Source organism: Cydia strobilella, chromosome 1, assembly GCF_947568885.1.
Source record: "Cydia strobilella chromosome 1, ilCydStro3.1, whole genome shotgun sequence".
Taxonomy (NCBI): Eukaryota; Metazoa; Arthropoda; class Insecta; order Lepidoptera; family Tortricidae; genus Cydia; species Cydia strobilella.
In genome coordinates, this window is record NC_086041.1 from 33,783,067 (window position 1) to 33,803,880 (window position 20,814).

Below are 20,814 nucleotides of genomic sequence, written 5' to 3' on the forward strand. Positions count from 1 at the left end.
GAACCTATTTCGCTTCAAAACATCAATTTTTTTCACCAGATACAGTAGTACTTACCTACTTATTTCTGTTACTTTAAATAGATACCTAACGTTATATCTATTTAATCTAAAATCGTGACCATTTCATGTCACACGATGACGATATAATTAAGACAGTCACACGAAAATTCGCAATTTTATTATAGGTGTTAGCGTGTAGTCCAAAGATCATTGAAATCTTGAATTATTAACAACTATTTAAAAAACGCGTACGTAATATAATGTTTAAATACGTCACGTCTACGTATTGTTTAAACAGGTTTTATTTCAGTCTATTTTATGTTTTCTAATGTTTTTTTTAAGGAATCCTGTTTAAGATCAGCTATCTCCTAAATCTATGCTAGTTTTCTTTATAACCCTTATCTACTAATGTCTGACTAACTTGTTTATTTATTTACCCTTTAGACCCTACTTTAGAATCAATGTCATATTTTATTATCTCTGAAAACTTGTCAAAAACCTGTTAAAGGTACAGTTACTCTATGGTTTACTAAAAAGGCTAGTGCTGTACTCTGGTGGCAGACAATGCAGTAATATCCCCTATTGAATTGACGATTTCTGAGTGTGACGTTCCACCGTCCACCTTAACAATGATTTTTACCTCAAGATACTCGTTCTAAAATTGAAGCGTTTACCTTGTGACAAATTATACAAAATGCGTTTAGTCGCACCTGGGCTAGCGAGAAATGTGCACGTGCTAACGAGCTCACGGAAAGAAAAAGAGGCAAGCTCATGTTTAACAACGAGTATGACAAAGATGGATGAAAAATTAAACAAAAATAACAGATTTCTTCGTAGGTACGGAAATAAATATGGAAGTATTTTTGTCTGCTTTCTTTACAAATTTTGTACTGAAATGGCAGATCTGTTGAACAAAATATTTTAAAAGTAATAAAAAACAATAAATTTCATCTCAAGGCTTTATTGAAGTTGAATCGCCTGCTCTTGTGTCGGATTCGGCACGACACTCTTCAGCCAGAAGTCGGCGCTCGGCGCACTCCATGGTTTAAAATTAACCGCGTCAACTAATTATCTTAGTAAAGCCATTAAGTAGTTAGTATGTCGTTCACAACGCCTTGTTATCTCCGCAACAGTTAACAAAGATCAGTTTGTTATGCTTCCGCACATTTATTTACAAAAATACCACACTATCGTACCTATACCTACCTACGCAGTGGTGCTATTGATTCTATTGTAATTGTGGGAGTCGATCGCTCTTGAGAACCAGATAGAGGACCTATTTGCCGACAACATCGAAAATCGAATTCTTTGACAGATAATATTGAGGCTCTCGGTGTTGGATAATGTTATAATGTGTGGAACTATGGAACTAAACGCAATGATCGCAAAAATGTATCGTGTAACCTAATTTTCTTTCTGACCAAACATTTCCGTCTCAAAAAGGGGGCAAATTCTATATACAATTCGCAATTGTAGCCATCGACATTCCGTGCTACCATATAAAACTTTGGTTATTTTATTTATAATCTGTTCTCGTGCTTATTTTGCTCTAAAAAACCACTGGTTCATCCAATAACTAGACTCGCGTGCGCAACAATCGGAACATACACAGCTCAAGCGTCAACACAATATGCTTATCTCCGTAAACATTTCTGCAGCTAGAGGAGAATTGTTTATGCGTGTGCGCATGTTGTTTCGGATTTATAAACATACTTGACATTTGAAAGATAAATGAGGATAGAAGCTGCTTAAGTAATCCGTTGCTGTGAGATAAAAATTTGGAAGCTAATAACTTTCAAAAAAGTTACTTTTGTTTTTATTAAAAGATGATACATAAGTATCTTCTAGATAAATTAAAGATATAACTATTTTTTTCTTCAGAATTTTTTTCTAATCCATTTTTATTTAAAAAAAAAATTATCCTCTTGTAAATTACTTGGTACATCTGCCTAATTCCAAAAGAGCAGCCTACCTACATATTATATAGATAATATGGGGCATTTTCTATGAAAAGGGACCTTGTTGTCGATGGCGCTTACGCCGCTCAGCTTCGCGCGGCATTGTATTTATATCGGTGCATCGTAAGCATAAGCGCCATCGACAATAGGGTCCCTTTTTATAGAAAATATCACATATGTAGGTAGGCTGCTCTTTTGAAATTAGGCTAATTATAATATCTTTAAGTGTATTAAATTTAAAAGAACGGGATCGATTAAGTATGGGTCATTTATCTTGAATTATAAACAAAGATTAATAAACACCTCGGTTTTAAGTATTATATTTATCCTATACGCAGTAGTTTTATGCAATTAATATTGTCCTTGCAACAACTCGATAATATAATAAACATTATATATTAGTCAATTAATGTCATGTAGCCTGTTGGCTACAATTATTAATTGCACTCAAGAGCAGGTCAAACTGGGAGCCTACTCGAAGATTAAAATCTTTAACAAATCAGTATGGCTACAACCAGTTTGACACTGACATATTCGCTAGCATGTGCGTAACTTACTTTCTATGCATCTCGCTCGTACTCGCATATTAGTGCGAGCGAGATATAGAAATAAAGTTACGCAGATTTTTGCGAATATATCAGTTTGACGATTCTAAAGTAGTCGTGTTAAGACTGCAGACTGCAGTTTAATTTTGACGCTTGGAGAACCTTTACACCTCCAAATCTTATTAGTAGTGTAGGTACCTAAATACTATTTTTTGGTCTGACATTACCCTTTACATCTCCAAATTTAAATTATTATTAACAATAGAGAGTATAACTACCTATATAACCTGTACACTCATTTTTTGAAAAACCCCGGCAGAGTGCTCATTCCACAGCCGAAGCGTCCGCGGGAGGAAACTCCTCTTAAACCGCTCAGTACGCGACCATTTAGATTCTAGGGTGTGAGGATGAACACCCGCCGACGGCGAGCGGTGCGGTGATAGAAAGCGGCCGTTGGCATAATGTCAAACAATTCTTGGGAGCACAGCTCCCATTGTAGGTACAAGTGGTAGAACACACACAATGAGGCAAAGTCTCTCCTTAGACTTACACAATACCGCTTGTGAGTTTGGGATCGTCGACGATTCGTACAGCGCGCCTTTGGACTGAGTCGAAGGGTCCAAGATGGTCTTGTATATCTTTTACAGTCTTAATTGTTCTTCATATAGAACCATAATTTGTTGTTAAGCTCTTAGAGACTGATAGATATTTTTGACGCGTTATTTGATCCGCTACTTTTGATGCTGACAGTACCTCCAATTTTTTTTTGATATGTTTAGTTTTTGATTAGAACTTTACTGACACGAGCCGCGTGTTATTGGTGCGCGCCAAATGCATTACGAGTCGAGTCATGCTCACATCATATCAATAACGAGTCAAGTAGTGATTTAATAATTTGAAATATACCTCCTGGACAGCTAATCGCTGACGTCCGTATAGGTTATCGCGGCGGCTAAGGAGGGGGGAGGGTCAGCACTATCGCGGAAACGGGCCCTGTCGATCAACTAGGTCATTTAGAGGGTTGTCAGGACGTTTTTCAATGCGAAATGCCTTTGTCGAAAATTTGCTACTGAATTAATAAACTTGAAATTGTAAATTAAAGTCTAAATTATCTGGGCCATGTACGAGACAAGGCATACGACAAGTTAAGCTAAGGTTATTAAAAAAACTCTCCCCTTTATTCATAAAAGTATACAAGTCTCAATTAGAGATTTTCATCATGGGGGATGGTGATGTCGACGAGCACGGCCCGGCGTTGCGATCGATCTATTACCACAATATCAGGTTTATTGGCTACAATAGTCCTGTCAGTGATGATAGATTGATCCCAATAGAGCGTGGCACGACCATTCTAGAGAACCTGCGCAGGTAAATACTTGTAGTACGGTACTTCGCGGTCCACAAGGCCGTATAGAAGAGCAAGTTGCTGATGGTGAATAATGCTGGCTACGTGATTATGTCTGTGCAAGTACTCGCCGTTAGCAAGATGAGAGCAACCGGAAATGATATGCCTGAGTGACTCTCCGGGACGGCGGCATGTCCGACAAATGTCGACCGTACCGTCCTTCAGGATATATTTCCAATAGTTGTTCGTCATTATAACTTTGTCCGCAATTGCACAGGCAAAACCCTCGGTTTCTCCGAAGAGGTCCCCGAATCGTAACCAGTTTACCGACGCGAGCAGGTCTACATCGGGTCCCGTGAGGGCCTTGTAGAACCGCCCGTGTAGCTTCTTGCTCTCCCATACCGCCTTACGGCCCGCTGTGTTCTTTACCACAGGTTTGCGCCAGTTCTCGTTTGCCTAAGAGAGCGGCGTGAGGTTCCTGTCCACTGCCACTTCATCACGATGCATCCCACACTCGTTGTTAAGGAAATAACTCCTGAGATTCCACTCCTCGCAGTCCTCGCGGGTATGGAATTGGCGTTAAGGAAGCCTCGACCTCCACACTTCCGAGGGATGTACAAACTCATAACTGACGAGCGTGGGTGTAGCATACGGTGTGTGGTGAGCAGTAGACGGACCCTCCGATCCAGGGCATCCAGCTCGGTATGAGTTCACCTTAGTATGCCAAAGGAGTATGTGAGTAGGGGCTTTACCCAGGCGTTGAAGGAGCGCAATTTGTTGCCTTCTGACAAAAGACTGTTAAGGACTGACAAAGCGCTCCTTCACCGACCGTCTAATACCCTCATCCTCAATACCCAACGACTGTGACATACCAAGGTATTTACAGGTTTCTGATTCAGAGATTATTATTATAATATTATAAAACATGAGAATGGCGTTTACAGAATGTCCTCTTGCTTATTGCCCTATCATCAACGACCTACTGTACACATCGCATTTAAAACATAATTTAACTTTAATCACGGCAAAAGTACATCTATGAATTCATAGTATACAGTTACTAGGTAAATACAAATAAAATAACTGATCTTTGGAACCAGTAAATGACGCAAACCACTGATAAGTCGTATTAGAATCAACATAACAATAAATAGGAAATGAATGCAGGCAAAGGACTAATTAGCTGTGTTTTAAGGGAGTCCCCTTTGCCAACAAACTGTCTTGCAGTTTGGCAGAAGAATTAATGTAAAAATAGGTCTTATTTCGTCAGAATAAATGATTTTTTTTTCTTTTTTTTTATAAAACATTATAATGGTAATAGGGTATATTATTGCAGTGTTCTGCCACCAGAGTGCAGCACTAGCCTTTTTACTAAACCATAGAGTAACTTATACATACTGTGCCTTTAACAGGTTCTCAGAGATAACAAAATATGACATTGATGCATCAAGGCGGTTTGTTTACAGAGGACCTGCCGGGAAACGCGAATCCGAAATTTCGCTATCTGCCTCTTTATCGCTCTAATAAGGATGACTCACGTTAGAACGGCCCGGGTCCGGGTCGAGGCATCCGACACTTCGTTTTCTATAAAAAACATCACGTGGTCACCAAAAACCATATCCTGAAATAATGAAAATGCGGACTAACATTATGACTTAAAAGTTTATGGCAAACAATAGAGACCCGGAAGCTATAGCATTCGTGTCCGCGAATGTGTTAAGTTGATTTTGTTTGGCACTATTTTAACCAAAGACATAGTATAGTAGATAGACATGAAACCGAGCGACCAGGGGTAAGAGAAAGACATATTCATGTATTGACAGGTTAATGTATGGCAGCATAATCCTTTTTCTCTTTCACTCTTATAAATTTCGGTATTTCGCCATCGCCTCCTATCTATGCTGCCATAACCCGACCATGAAAAAAAACCGGGTCGGTGATAAGGACAAAGCATGGCACTATATTCTCTTTCCTCTTATAGGAATCGCAATAAGACTATCTTTCTTCTTTTCTTGATGGACTTGAGGGCGGTGTTGCCCGTAACCAATGTCACGTAAAAGGGTAGGAACAAAATAAATGCTCTTAGAGCACGACGCTGTTCGGTGGTTGTTGTAGTTGTTGTCTCGTAAAACCGATAGCTGGATTTTACGAGAAGCACGTGGACTACCGGCCGTTGACTCCAAAATGGTGGTTAAACACGCTTTGAGATTAATTCTCCATTCACTGCACACTACCACATTAGATTATTGTATAATAAAGCTATCGATATTACACTTTAAACAATATTAATGAGCAAAAAACAAAGGAATTAATCACGAGGCTACTATCAAGATGGCGTCCGAACCGGAAGTCAAGACTATCTTTCTCTATCAAAGAGTGTCAGGCCCTTGATTTTAACCTTCTCGACGCCGTGTCAAACACAAAAGCTGTCACTCGGACGCCACGCCACCGAAGTGCCAAAACTGAAATTGAACTTTATGCGAATCCAAGTAGGTCTATGTTGTTATGTGGTCTGTGACGGATTAATCGGTCTTTGGCGTTGGACCTACGCTGCCGATATATCCGTCATTGGCGTCCAAAAGGTTAAAAGAACCCATTTAATATGTACATAAATAAAAAAAATAACGAAATAGGTCATATTATTCTATCGACGAATACTTTGCTAATGTATTAAATTAATTTGACATGTTTCTATCCATATTTAAATTGTATACTGTAATTATTGTTCTGACTGCTTTATCTGTGTTATTTTGTTATTTATTATAAGTGATTGTATTTGCATGCATGCAACTGTGCTTGAAGCAAATAAATATTTGATTGATTGATAATTATTTTTTCTTTACGGACCTTAACTCAAATAGCCAATGTTTCTTTTCAGGATACAAAGAGATCCTCCATGGTGTCCACGGGCGCCTCCGGCCGCGGCAGCTGGTGGCCATCATGGGGCCTTCAGGCGCCGGCAAGTCTACATTACTGGACGTGCTGTCAGGATACCGGGTCACTGGGGTTGGAGGAGCGGTTTTCCTTAATGGCAGAGGCAGGATCATGAGTAAGTCTCACTTTTTAGGGTTCCGTACCTCAAAAGGTAAAAACCGGCCAAGTGCGAGTCGGACTCGCGCACGAAGGGTTCCTTACGCAAAAAACGGCAAAAATCACGTTTGTTGTATGGGAGCCCCACTTAAATATCTATTTTATTCTGTTTTTAGTATTTGTTTAACGGCAACAGAAATACATCATCTGTGCAGAAATTTCAACTGTCTAGCTATCACGGTTCATGAGATACCTACAGCCTGGTGACAGACAGGTCTGGGTGGTCTTCTAGGTGCTATCCAACCAGTCCCTCAACCCTTTAGCTTTAGGGCTTTTAGGTCACAAGTCTGAAGTACTTTTTCTTATTGCTCTTGGAAGTAAATAACCTTTACCTCTTAAACGACGAGGTTGATTGCCTTGAATCCAGTTTTGTATTTTGCAGCCTTACTTACACAACATGTTACGCGACGCAATTTTAATACTAAATTATCCGTTATTAACAAATATGACAGAGGTCGATGCTGGTTGATGCATAAGTTGCATAACTGACAGGATATTTTACATTCAATAGACAAGATAATCTAGGATTCAAATAAGTTTACAATGGAAAGTTAAAGTGTAATAAAAAGGTTAGTCTAGTTTATAACCAACAGTTGACCTATGGTTCTTCGGCATCCACTTAAAAAAAATATAGCTCTTTCCCACTGACGTCCAGTTTTTTGCGGGGACGGTTTTCTGCAGGATCCCGTTTTAGTAGTATCAAAGATAGATATAACTCCGTAATAGATGGATACAGTCTAACGAAAAAACGTGCCTCGAAAATCACCAAAATTTGATTCTCGATCAGATGGCGCCACTAGTTTTGGCCTACTCTCGTATAGAGGGCGTTGACGGTTTCGTTTGTTATTTATAATTTTAACGCATATCAGTGAAAGAACATGGGTCAAAATCATAAAAATAATTAATGCAAATAAAAAAAATCATTTATCTATATTTAAATACATTCTATCGTACTTTTATAAATCTTCATTTTTAGTTTTAAAGTGTGTCGACAGATGGCAGTGAATTGGTCAGAGTATAGCAAAAGGGGCCCCATTTTAGGACATAGAAATTTTTCATAAAATTTTTTTTTTCTCATTTTTGCAACTTTTTTGATTAGAACTTTAAAGAACACATTAAAATAAGCATCTTTTATTGATTACAATTTTTTGATTAACTTGCCCGTTTAAGAACTACAGCGGTCCAAAGGGGGCGCATATGTCCCAGACGCTTTTTTCCCCAAAGAGTAATATTTCCGAGAACAAGCCCTTCTTACCCTGAGCCGACGGAGCCCCGCTACGCGGGGCTCCTATTTCTGGGCGGTTTGCCCTTCGGGCATCTGAAGCTACCTAACGAACCTAACCTACCTATCTATCGACTTAGTGTGACTATCGTGAAAACATTACTCTTTGGGGAAAAAAGCGACTGTGACATACGCGTGTGATTAAATTAACTACTGAAAAAATTAACGCCTGGTTAAAAAGCAGAATGGAGAAAAACGTTATTTTTTTTCATCGTAAATTTTCTAAGTGTCTGGCTCCTTAGTAATCCCATGGCCGAACTCGCAACTTCAGATCGCTCTAGTTCCTAAATGATCAAGTTTATAAAAAAACTTCTCTCAATAAAAGAGGCTTATTTTAATGATTACTTGAAAATAAAAAAATAAAAAGGAGCAAAAATGCAAAAAAAAAATTTTGCTCGTAAATTTTCTAAGTCCTAAAATCGGGCCCCTTTTGCTATACCCCAACCGATGAGATTGATGAATTAATATTGATTAATAACGAACAAAAAGGTACTAAAAATATGCAAATTGTAAATTTAATTACCCCCGATAGTTTTAGCTCCATACGCGTCTATTTTGTAGTATGTGTGACACTTACGCGTAGTTCCACGCAGCGTCAGATAGGAGTTCAGTTCAAAAATGTTCACAATCACATTAAACACATCACAAAAAACAACACTAAATATTAATCACTATACCAATGTTCACGTTTTTACTTTTTGCACAATGACACTTTATTTCGAATTGATACATGACATATTTTATTCTTTTTAGTTTAGAATGATGCAAGTCACAAGTAAATAGTTTGAATACCTAACAGCTAGTATAAAAACTCATTTAGCAGTGACCATTCTGTCGTGAAAAAGGTACAGTCGAAGGCAAAGATATCGATCCCGACAAATGGCTCAAAAATATGTGAACACGACTTTATTTATTTATTTTTTATTGTCTAAGGTGTAACTATACGCTAACTTTGCACAAACTTGGCAGTAAAAATGTATATATATACGTATAAGCTCCGCACTTGACGTACCAATTGGCATGAAAATTTACCGTGGTCCGACTAAATCGTTTCCATATTGCAATTCCAGAGCAATTCAAGAAGATGTCGTGCTACATACAGCAAGACGACCGGCTACAGGGGCTACTTACTGTAGGCGAAAACATGTCCATGGCTGCCAACCTCAAACTACCCACCACGATGGATTTTTACGAGAAGGGGGAGATCGTAAGTGTATACTTACTTGTACTTGTTTTTTATTATGTGCTAGAAAGTATTTTCTAGCACATAATAAAATCGTTATTACGACTAAAATGATAAAATACAAATATACTGTTGCCATATCTACGTCAGATGTTCTCCTGACATGTCAGGGATTTTGGTCCTTTGTCAGTGTTGCGGGGGACTTATGGGGACTAGAAACTAGCTAAAAGTTTGGAGTTGGGCAGAGGAAAGTGGCAGCTACAGTGGCAAGTTTAGGGGCGAGTGGCCCTCGAAACGTTTTGGAATAAGGGATTTAATGGGCGTATGCTTTATCGTTGTAATGGTATATAGAGTTGGACCAAGGAAAGTCTGCAACGATTTTGATGGCATACGCAGTGCAAGTGTTATTTATACGTCATAACTGCGTGTAGTGTCTAAATCGTTGTAGACTTGTCTTCGTCTAACTCTAATCACACTCACACGTTACAACAAAATTGCCAATGAACAATACTTTCTCCATTAAATTGTCTACAATAGTTGTCTATGAAGTGTGTTAAGACTGTTAAGTGTGTTGCTAGGACTGTGTGTGTGTGTGTGGTGTGTTTTCAAATTATATTCTCCTTTTTCAGATAGAAAATATTCTCACCAACCTCGGCCTCTACGAACACTCCAACACTCGCGCAGCACAATTATCCGGCGGACAGAAAAAGAGGCTCTCCATAGCTCTGGAGCTTATTAACAACCCTCTTATTATGTTCCTAGATGAGCCCACTACGTAAGTAACTTCTTTACTAATAGCTAGGGTGAAAGCGATGGTGGCCTAGCGAGTCTAGCGACAAGCCGTGCGACTATAAAACAAAAGATCGCTTTTTAGAATGCCGGCTCGTACCAATAAGTTTCTTGGAGCTTGTACGATAATCATTTCATATTTGCCAATCACCTTTAATGACTAGACTTATATTGACCGGGATATAGACCGAGATTACCTTTTGTATTGTTTTCGTCGAAATATCGAGAGGTCAAAAATAATACAAAAGGTTATCACGGTCTATATCCCGGTCAATATAAGTCTAGTGAAACTAACCGTGAATTACCTTCATGACATTTTTAGGTTAGGTGACTTTTTCATGATGTGGCTAACCGATCTTCATGAATGCCACATTCATGAAATTATCAATTCTAAGATCGTCAGATTCTAACCAAGTATCCCAACTTTCCAGAGGCCTCGACAGTTCCTCGTGCACACAAGTAGTCCAGCTCTGCAGCAGCCTCGCCCGCCAAGGCCGAACGATCATCTGCACTGTCCACCAGCCTTCGGCCTCGCTCTTCGCGCTGTTCGACCAAGTGTATGTCTTGGCCGCCGGACAGTGCCTCTACCAGGGCACCACACAGAACCTGGTGCCGTACTTGGAGCAGACGGGCGTGCCGTGCCCCATCTACCACAATCCTGCTGACTATGGTAGGATATGAAGCTTTCTACCTAAACATTTAGAGTAAGGAACATTCCACCAGATTGACGCTTACGAAAACTAATCTTTTGATTTTTGGTTTGCTAGGTAACCGAGTTTTGGTTCGAGAATGTCTTTAGTACGTAACCAATCCACGAATGAATGGATAATTTACTGAGTGAATTCAATAATTATTGAATAAATAAACGATTAAGAGACTGAGATAATGAATAAACGAGTGTGTCTGCGTAAATTTGAACACGGGCTTTATCATTCGCAAAGAACGCAAATAACGCTTATAATTTATATAACATTCATAACGTCACAACTGACCATTGGACCTGATCTTTGCACTAATGTTCATGAATTGTCAATTATCCTGATACTCACCTAACATGTCAGTAAAAAAGGCGCGAAATTCAAATTGGATGGGCTTCTCTCGCCTATTTGACTGATACAAACTAATTTCAACTAAACTGCAAACTTAATAAATATAACTATTTACAACAAAGAGGCACACGGCGTTGTATGAAGATTATTGGTAGTAAATAAAATTCTTTAACTATACAATTTTTTTGCCAAAATTGAAAATCATATATGTATTGTCGTTATTTTCTTTGGAACAGTCAATTTAATCCCTCTAGTAAAAGTTGTTCAGAGTGTTGTATCAGAATTTATGACCAGATATAATCCGAAATTATCCGGTTTTACTTTTGTCTTTGTTTACGAAGTTAATAGCCCATAAACAATATTTATTTCAGTAATCGAACTAGCATGCGGAGAATACGGCGAAGATAAAATTCAACTCCTAACAACCAAATCAGAGAACGGGCGAGCACTGAACTGGTTCGACAACCCTGAGTCCATCCCCAGCATGGAGGGTCTGAGGAAGCATTTCCCCCTGAGCGTGCTGAAGGCCCAGGACAGGGGGTCCAGTAATGAGGAGACGCCGCAGTCCAACCAAAGATCTGTGCTGATCAGGACAGGGTTCCTTAAGGCTAAACGAGATGCTGTGAGTACTTTTCTTATCCATTCACTTGTTTGATATCGTTCCGTTATCTCTACAGCATCAATCAGTTGTGAGCTTAAGTGGCTTATTCAAACGCATAACTTGTTATTACAATACAGAATAAGCCTCCAGGTTTTTATTTATCTTAGATTAACAATTGTCGAGACCAGCCGGGCTATGATGCTTTGTCACCATTTCATTTATCATTGTATAAGTGAAAAGACGGCATATCTGATAAGTGATTTAATTCGGTATAAAGTCGCGAGGATAACGTATAAGTGACAAATGATAGCGATGAGGTTTTGAAAAATCAATTTTAAGCTCGATGACTTAAGGTGTATTTTAAAGAATAGATTGTTAAATCACATTCTACCACTTATCCATGTACAAATGACATAGACAGTTATAAATTATCCATGGTTTGAGCTTTTGAAAAATCAATTCTAAACAAGTTTACTTAAAGTGTATTTTAATGAATATTTGGCTAAATGACATCCTATGTACATGTGATATTGATAGTTAAAAATTATCCATGGTGTAAGCTTTTGAAAAATAAACTCTAATTGAGTTTATTTAAGGCGTTTATTAAAGTAAAACTTTTATACCGTCGCCTCAAATTTAACCGTCTTTAGCATGTCGCATTACAGCAGTAGTAAAATTCTACTTTAATCATATAATATACATGTAAAAATGTTCTTTTAAAATGGAAATATGCAATGTAAGAATTTTGTGCTACGGTTTGAAATTGTGTTACGATTACGACCCTATCGAATTCATTGTTTACCGATGTCCCCGAAGGCGCCTGTAAAAAACTAGGCCTACCCATTGGAGTGCCGGCTTTCGCCTGCCGTAAGGCCCCTTTCGTTTCGACGCCCTGTCTGAGGCCTAGCGCTCCGGCTCCGACCAAGTCCCCGCTGCCGCCGCTAGTCGCGACGGTGCACCGTGCACCACACATCGAGAGAGTATCGACTCTGCAGTATCGTGCCAGACGTTAATTATGAATTGTTTAGTTATACATAATTATATACTGTAGTTTGTGTTTGTTATTTTTCTCATTTACTATGTTACTATTTTATGGTGTTAGATGCAATGAGTTCTCTGTCTGAGTCGTCGTGCCCCTTACTGTCTTGACTCGTCGCGAGTGTTCACGTCCCGAGGTCTTAAGTCGCATATTACTCGTAAACACAAAGATGTTCCCCACCTTATGCCTCCGCAACCCGCCGGCGAGGCCTCTGTTCGCTTTAATATCACACCACCAGCTCCAGCTTCACAAACACATAGCTGTAGCCTGGACCAACTTGTTTCATTAAGGGTCAGTGCGATCTATATCAGAAGAAGCAGGATTTCTTACCGCCATGCCATTTTAAATGCGTCTATCTTTCTCAAACATGCATGAATTAGGTATTTTATTTAGTAACTAGCTTTTCTATGTGACTCTGATCCTATTAGCAGATGCTTTTAGGGGTAAAAGCTATCCTATATGTTAATCTTATGAATGATACTTTTTGTTCCGCCATGTAAACAGTAATCTTCATTTAAGAGTCCCGGGCAAGCTCGGCCGAATTTCACCTTCCCATACAAGCGGAGTTTCGTTCTCATTTTAAAACTAAGTGTTGGATTTTAATGAAACCTTGCATATTCGATAACATGAGGTATATCTAGGTCTGTAATTAGTTTATATAGCTCTCGTAAACGTAAACGAAATAGAGCAAAAACAAGTTTTCTGTAAAAAAAACTTATATTCGCTGTATTTTTTTTACTATGGTATCTAAAGCTACATAAACTAATTACAGCCGGGCTAGCACATGTTTGGCGCGAGAGTATCTCGTCACGACATAAAATACTCGACCCCCTTTAATTCATACAGAAAGACGGGTAGTCTATCTCGCGGCGAGATACTGTCGCGTCAATCATTAGGTAAGGGAAATTAGCTAAAATTACGGCATAATTAATGGAAGACTTTTTTAAATTGGGATATGTACGTTATGGACCGAAGTTATTTTTCATCAACCCTCCCCATCCCCCCCCCCCCCCCCACCGGGCCCGGGCCCGTAACCCGGTTTTTCTCAATTTTTAAGGAAACCGTTCAAGATACAGAAAAAGTGTGTGGGAACGAAGTAATCCTTAATAAATTTGCTATTAATCTCTTATACACACCACAGTGCTATCACTTATAGTTTTTGTGCAATCTGTCACCAAAGATGCAAATTTTTTAGCATTTAAGGTTTTTTTCTTTTTTAAGATAACTTTTCTCAAAAAATACTCACGATATCGCCCAATTTTGTTTTATTTAAGTACATAGTTAATATGCTCTTTAAAACTAAGTATTATTTATTATTAAACTCCTTCATTTGACGATTTTATGCCATTTTGAAAATACATCCTCGTCAAACATATTCAAAGTCAGCGAATATCCTTATTAACCACTTGTCTGTATGAATCGGACCCTAACCGAAATTCATACCTAAAGCACAACCCGAGGGTGAACCCACGATTTTCGACCACCACATACATATGAAAAGTAATGAGCGAAAGAAATATAGATAGATGGATTTTGCTGTTAGGACACTCTTTACGAATGGGAAACGTAAACATTTCAAAAGTTCCCTACGTGTGTCCAATGTATATGATTCCGTGGTTACTTTTTAGGTTTCCGTACCCAAAGTGTAAAAACGGGACTCTATTACTAAGAATCTACTGTCCGTCTGTCTGTCACCAGGCAACAACACGTGCGCTTGTTCTTTAAGAAATTCAGCACCTGAATAGATATTCAGGTCAATTTGGTATAAACTGGTCGGAATGTCTATCCTACCTATTCATAAACATTTGTCTTAAACTGAAACTGAAAAGTTCAGACTCGAGGTTTGTCAGGGAGCAATGGAACGCAGCATGCTGGATGTTCGTAGAACCGACCAACCGAGCATATTACATATAAACACCGCACTGCGATCCAAAACCGGTATTGTGGATGTGGGCATGAAGGTCGCAAAGCTATAAGTGGGCTAAATGGGGCTGGGCAGGGCACGTTGGCCGAATTAACGAACCAGCCACATACTGGATCCCACAGGATGGACCTCGGAGCAGAGGAAGACCAAAATAGAGATGGCAGGACACTTATTTAGAAAAGAAGTGGGAGTGTGCATTGGACAATTTGGATAGGACTAAATAGCGGTGAGAGGAAAGGCCTTTGCCGAGCAGTGGAACACTCTTATATATGTATAGGCTAGTAAAAAAATACACAAAATAGGTGACATAGACAATATCTAAATTAATTCCGTGACCATAAGAGGTTCAAGTGCTGAATATCTAAAAAAAAGGCATAGAGCATGTCGGGCCATGCTCATTGTAGGGCTCCGTAGTTACCCGTCCGTCACAATAGGCTGCCTTGAATGGAGCCTATTAGTAAGTAACAACATAACAGGCAAAAGGGAGTAGGTAAGAAGGGAAGTTTTAGCGATAAGTCAAAAACGACTTTTCATTGAATGTCTTTCTACAGCTCTACATTCACGATATTTTTTTTTGTTTTGAACCCACGGTTCAAATGATAGACTTATGTACGAAATATAATTTGATATTTACGAGTCGCTTTTCGGTGAAGGAAAACATCGTGAGGAAACCGGACTGATTCTAACAATGCCTAGTTCCTCCTCTGGGTTGGAAGGTCAGATGGCAGTCGCTTTCGTAAAAACTAGTGCCTACGTCAATTCTTAGGATTAGTTTGTCAAGCGGACCCCAGGCTCCCAGGAGCCGTGGCAAAATGCCGGGATAACGTGAGGAAGAAGGGGGTTCAAATGTTAGGCACACATTTTTTTCTTTTTGTGCGATTACTTCCGAAAAAATATCAAATGTAACTATAGACACACAGACACCATGCATAAAAGAGTAACCACAGTCCATAGACACACACCCACTTTTGAAATATTCACGTTTCCCATTCGTAGAGATTTACTGTCACTAAAAGCAAAAATCTACTATTTCTATCTCTTTCGCTCTTATAACTTTTCATGGGTGTTAGTCAAACATCGTGGGATCACCCTCGGGTTGTGCTGTATAAAATTCGAAAATAGATAAAATAGATCTTTACCTATAGATTACAGGAAAACCTACTAGAAATGTGCAGTCAAGCGTGAATCGGGCTTAATTACTTAGTTTTTGATCCTACCCCTACGGGTTTTTTAAAGACATTTCACTCACGTTTCACATAAAAAATACATTGTTTAAATTGTTAAATTGTGTAATGTACGGAACCCTTGGAACGCGAGTCCGACTCGCACTTGGCCGGTTTTTTTTTTAATCCATCGTAAATTTGAATGGTTTATGGTGGGCTACTCGACCAATCATATTGTCGCATTGCGTATGTTCTATCCCTCACGCGCGCACGCGGTAGGCCACTTCTATTATAGTACGATAACTTTTATTATTCGATGACAATACAGCCCATGAGAAAAATCTAAGATCATCAGTATTTTTGTTAAAATGTTTTCAATCCTCGATTTATCGTAGGAAATGTCAGAAACTGTTTAAAAACCTAATATATTTTTTTTCGGTTGATTTATATTTTATATAGGTATATGTCCATGCCAAATTTCAGCTTTCTAGCACTAACGATCACGGAGCAAAGCCTCGGACAGACAGACAGACGAACGGACATGGCGAAACTATAAGGGTTCCTAGTTGACTACGGAACCCTAAAAAAGAAAAATCCTAATTCCCAACGATAGGCTACTCGCAAGCATGTAGACATCTCGGAAACCCCAGTATAACGTGACCGTGAGATTCGTAACAACCTATGCGTAATCGGAGAGCTTACTTATACCGGTTTCTTTAGCCATTGACTCGCGTATACACAATACTTGGTTGTATGAAGTAACATTGAGAAGGTTGCATATACCTACCAAATTTTTCAAGCCCATTCTTTATTTATAATTTATAATTGATATAAAGTACATATTAATTACTTTCATTAGCTTTATGCATACTTACCTTATGAACTTCATCTTTAAGTTCCACATTTATTTCTATTAATACAAAAAAATACCAAAAAATTAATTAGCTATATGTGTATTTATTTATATGCATGCTGCGCCGACCCCAAGTGAATGGGACAAGGGCAAGCGAATGATGATGTGTATTTATTTATATTAAAAAGTATACAGAAATTTACAAACTTAAAACCTACATCTAAAAATTATGGATACTATATACTAGGGTCGACTCGACAGGTACCCGGGTAAACCTCTGGCGATGGATTGCCGGGACCGCTCGTCTCCTGGGAAGAGATATCCATTTGTCCTTAAGTCTGTAAACAACCCACCACTTTTATGATTTGGTACCTTAGCTACACGTAGCTAATATTGAATAATACTTCCATAAATATGGAAGTACAAGCTTCGAAGAGTCCTAAAGAAGTTGCATTTAATAACAAAAGTTAGGTACATATGAATATGAATATGCATTGAAATATTTAGAAACACTTTAATTTTCAAAAATACACATTCAAGCCTTATTTTTTTTCATAGTCCTCGAAATTCTACGTAAGTATGTATTAGGAAAAATGTACAAATATAATGTTACTGACTATGTATGTGATTACGCCGTATAAAAGGAACATCATTATAGTTCTTATCACCTGCGTCAGTGGTGTTCAGTACCACAATGGACATACCTTCTATTCACCGCAGTCACAAATTGATCCAGGTACTTGCTGGCGGTAGATTGAGCAATGGACAAGCCATGGTCTTGTCCAGTTCCCCTTTGGTAACTACCGTCAGTTAATAGGTGCAGTGATTTTAGAACCTAAATAAAGAGTTGTAAGTTGGTATGTCATTATTAAACAAGTATTAAGATCAAGGTGGTGGTAAAGGTGACAAGAATGATTTGAGGAACAGTGCAACATTATATCTTTACTTTAAGATGTGCCGAGAATCCATCGCCATATTGAGGTTTGAGCTCGGCGTCGAATTCGCCACACAAATAGAGTGCCAATTTTTTGCGCACTCTATATATGTGACGAAACTCCTTGTTAGGCATATCGAATGGGTTGCATGCATCCCTTATGGCCCGTCGTTGCAGTTTTCTTTCCTCTTTTTCTTCAATAGCAGCAGCTGCCAAGAAGAAATGGTATCTTGCCATCCCTACAAAGAATGTATTGATAATATTATATGTAAATAAATGGAATCCAAATTGTATATATTATATTGAAAAAAAAAACATATACTTACTGATATTTAACTCCAAAAACTGGTATATTTCAAAATTTATATTCCACAAGTTTTTTTCGCTAATTTTAGCAGAACAAACGAAAGATGTACTATCCTCACAAAAAGACCTTAAACCAAACTTCACGGTAGAATATGATGGAACTTGCATTAATTCTAACTTAAGATCACATCAATGTACCATATTCTGACAAATAAATACTTTTCATTTCATTTCATTTCAAATCCCCTTCTAGTATTCAAGTCCATGTGTTTCCACTTATCGTGCCCAGTGAGCACTACGATAAATTAATCAAAGGCTAGCCGTCAAAAATCGACTATATGTCTAATTATCCAACAATCGTAGCCATTTACCGGCTATTGCTGTCAAAGTGGACAAACGTGTATAAAAATGTATAAATCTGGACAAGTGTCATATATATCATTTAACTTATCCACTTATCATCAAATTTTAAGGGGGAAATTTAGACAAATGACATATTATCCAACGACCATGTTATGCAGTATATCATTTACCGGCAATCGTTGTCAAAAGTGGATAAGACGTCAAAACTGGATAAAATGTCAGTTTTATCATCATTTATACAGCTATATCATTTATACAGTCGAGCATCATAGCCCGGCAGAATACTGAAGACATTTGTTTTAATATAGCACGTATAAGATTTGAAGACTTATTTTTTTTGTCTTATTATTAAAAGAATAATATTTGAAAGTCATAATGTAATGATTGTCATATTATCATTAGTCATAATTCTGAAACCGTTAACTTTTCAGGATTTTCCTCAGGTTATCCTATAAATAGGTTAGGTTAGGTTAGATTTGTTTTATGGCAATCCTGTAAAGTTACGCGTTTCTGAGAAAAACCAAATTATGACTAACGAAAATGTGGACAAACAATACATTATGACTTAAAACTATATGGGAAACAATAGAGACTTGGTCGTAAATTTGTCTGACTGACTGGCAATAGTCCTTACACTGACGGATGCTGCCTCTGCATGGACCCCTGACACAACACAGGCAAGAGCAGCGTCCTTTCGGTGTTCACCTTACATTACATTAATTATCCAAAGGTATGGCTTCGGCTCCGCCCACGCCTCCCAAAATGTTTGGAGCAACGGGAATTTATTAAATAACATCTATTAAATTTGACAGACCATGACCCACATCCGTGTCCTGGTGAACATCCTGGTGGGCATCATGTTGGGGACCCTCTTCATCAACGCGGGCAACGAGGGTTCCAGGGTGCTGGAGAACTATAACCTGTTGTTCGCCATACTGATGCACCATATGATGTCGCCGATGATGCTTACTATTCTTACATGTGAGTTTTTCAAAGCTAGCTCAGAAAGACTGCGAGCCCTGTTATTGGTAGTGCAGGTGTGCCATTCTACTTTTTGTTGTACATAAGTTTTTGACACTTTTCCTTAAAATGCATTATGTATCAGCATGTATCAGCATTCTTGACCATTACTTTAATTTTCTGTTTTGTGATGGAGAAAGAGGCTCAATTAGGCTAGCGATTACTATAGCTTTGTCCAATAAATAACTACTGAAAGTCTGTAACATATATTCCTTATCACAGTAACTCAGTGGTCCTTGATTAATATTAAAACTGAAATAAATGTCATATACTAAAAAAAGTGACCAAGGCCTCCAGGCTGGTACCCCAGGCTGGAATCGAACCAGCGTCCTCTGCTATCGCGGCAGATGCCTGATAGCATATAGCAGAGGACGCTGGTTCGATTCCAGCCTGGGGTACTGGAGGCCTTGGTCACTTTTTCTTAGTATATGACATTTATTTTAATTTATAATTTATATAAGTAGTAGTGTTTCTAATTAAAATAAAAACAAATTAAAGTATTTTCTGAAAAATTATTCAATTGGTTCTAATACTTCTAACAGTAAAATTTGGTCAACAAATTCCTACTATTTGGTTCAGGTACAATTTGGGAATACAATTTTTATAGACGAATCAATATATATCATACTTATTTCTGGCAATAGATGGTCATAAAAAGTAAAATTACCTATGTATATCGGTCCGTAATAGTCAGCGCTATTTTTAATTACCTATCCATACTCTTCATTCTATTATTCTCATCCTGAGTACTATACCTTGTTCGACACCATGCATTTCTTTTATCCCCACTAATATTATAAATGCGAAAGTAACCGCTGAACCGATTTAGAAAGATGAAATTTAAGATAATTTGATGCCTGGTAAGGGATATGATAGTTTTTCAATCATCATCGTCTTCCTACGCAGACGAAGTCGCAGGCAGTAATTAATATGATATATGTGAATAAAGCTCATTAAGGGGGTTCTTTTTTAATTAGCGTACAATTTCGTACATTTCTCGTACATTTTTTGATGCGAGTTTGAATTCACGCACGATATCATGTCACCGCTAGAAAGTATAACAAGCTCTGGCTCTGCCACTGACTACTGACATGAATGGGGCTGGGGACATTTATGTTACTGGTTACTGTACCTTTTGCTGGTCTACTGTTGAGCAAAGCTTTATTTTCTGCCTTCTAAATAAGTTATTCTGGTTCAAAAATTTTGAAAACGTTTGTTACTACTTTTTCTTACTTATGTTTTATACATTCTTTTTCAGTCCCGTCAGAAATGTCGATCTTGTCCAAGGAGCATTTCAACAGATGGTACTCCTTGGGATCCTACTACATTTCCATAACTCTCGTCGACTTGCCCGTATCTGTAAGTACCTA

At 38.3% G+C, this 20,814-nt stretch overlaps 1 protein-coding gene and 1 long non-coding RNA gene across 2 annotated transcripts in view; both read left to right on the forward strand.

Moving 5' to 3' along the window:
• Positions 1-20,814, forward strand: part of LOC134745405 (uncharacterized) — a 190,424-nt gene that overhangs the window by 74,167 nt on the left and 95,443 nt on the right. The window lies entirely within an intron of this gene.
• Positions 1-20,814, forward strand: part of LOC134745047 (ATP-binding cassette subfamily G member 4) — a 48,860-nt gene that overhangs the window by 25,707 nt on the left and 2,339 nt on the right. Inside the window, exons 2-8 of the mRNA XM_063679023.1 lie at positions 6,727-6,897; positions 9,291-9,427; positions 10,033-10,178; positions 10,624-10,862; positions 11,613-11,863; positions 19,237-19,405; positions 20,703-20,803. Of these exons, the coding sequence (XP_063535093.1) occupies positions 6,727-6,897; positions 9,291-9,427; positions 10,033-10,178; positions 10,624-10,862; positions 11,613-11,863; positions 19,237-19,405; positions 20,703-20,803 (1,214 nt within the window). The remainder of the gene's footprint in view (positions 1-6,726; positions 6,898-9,290; positions 9,428-10,032; positions 10,179-10,623; positions 10,863-11,612; positions 11,864-19,236; positions 19,406-20,702; positions 20,804-20,814) is intronic.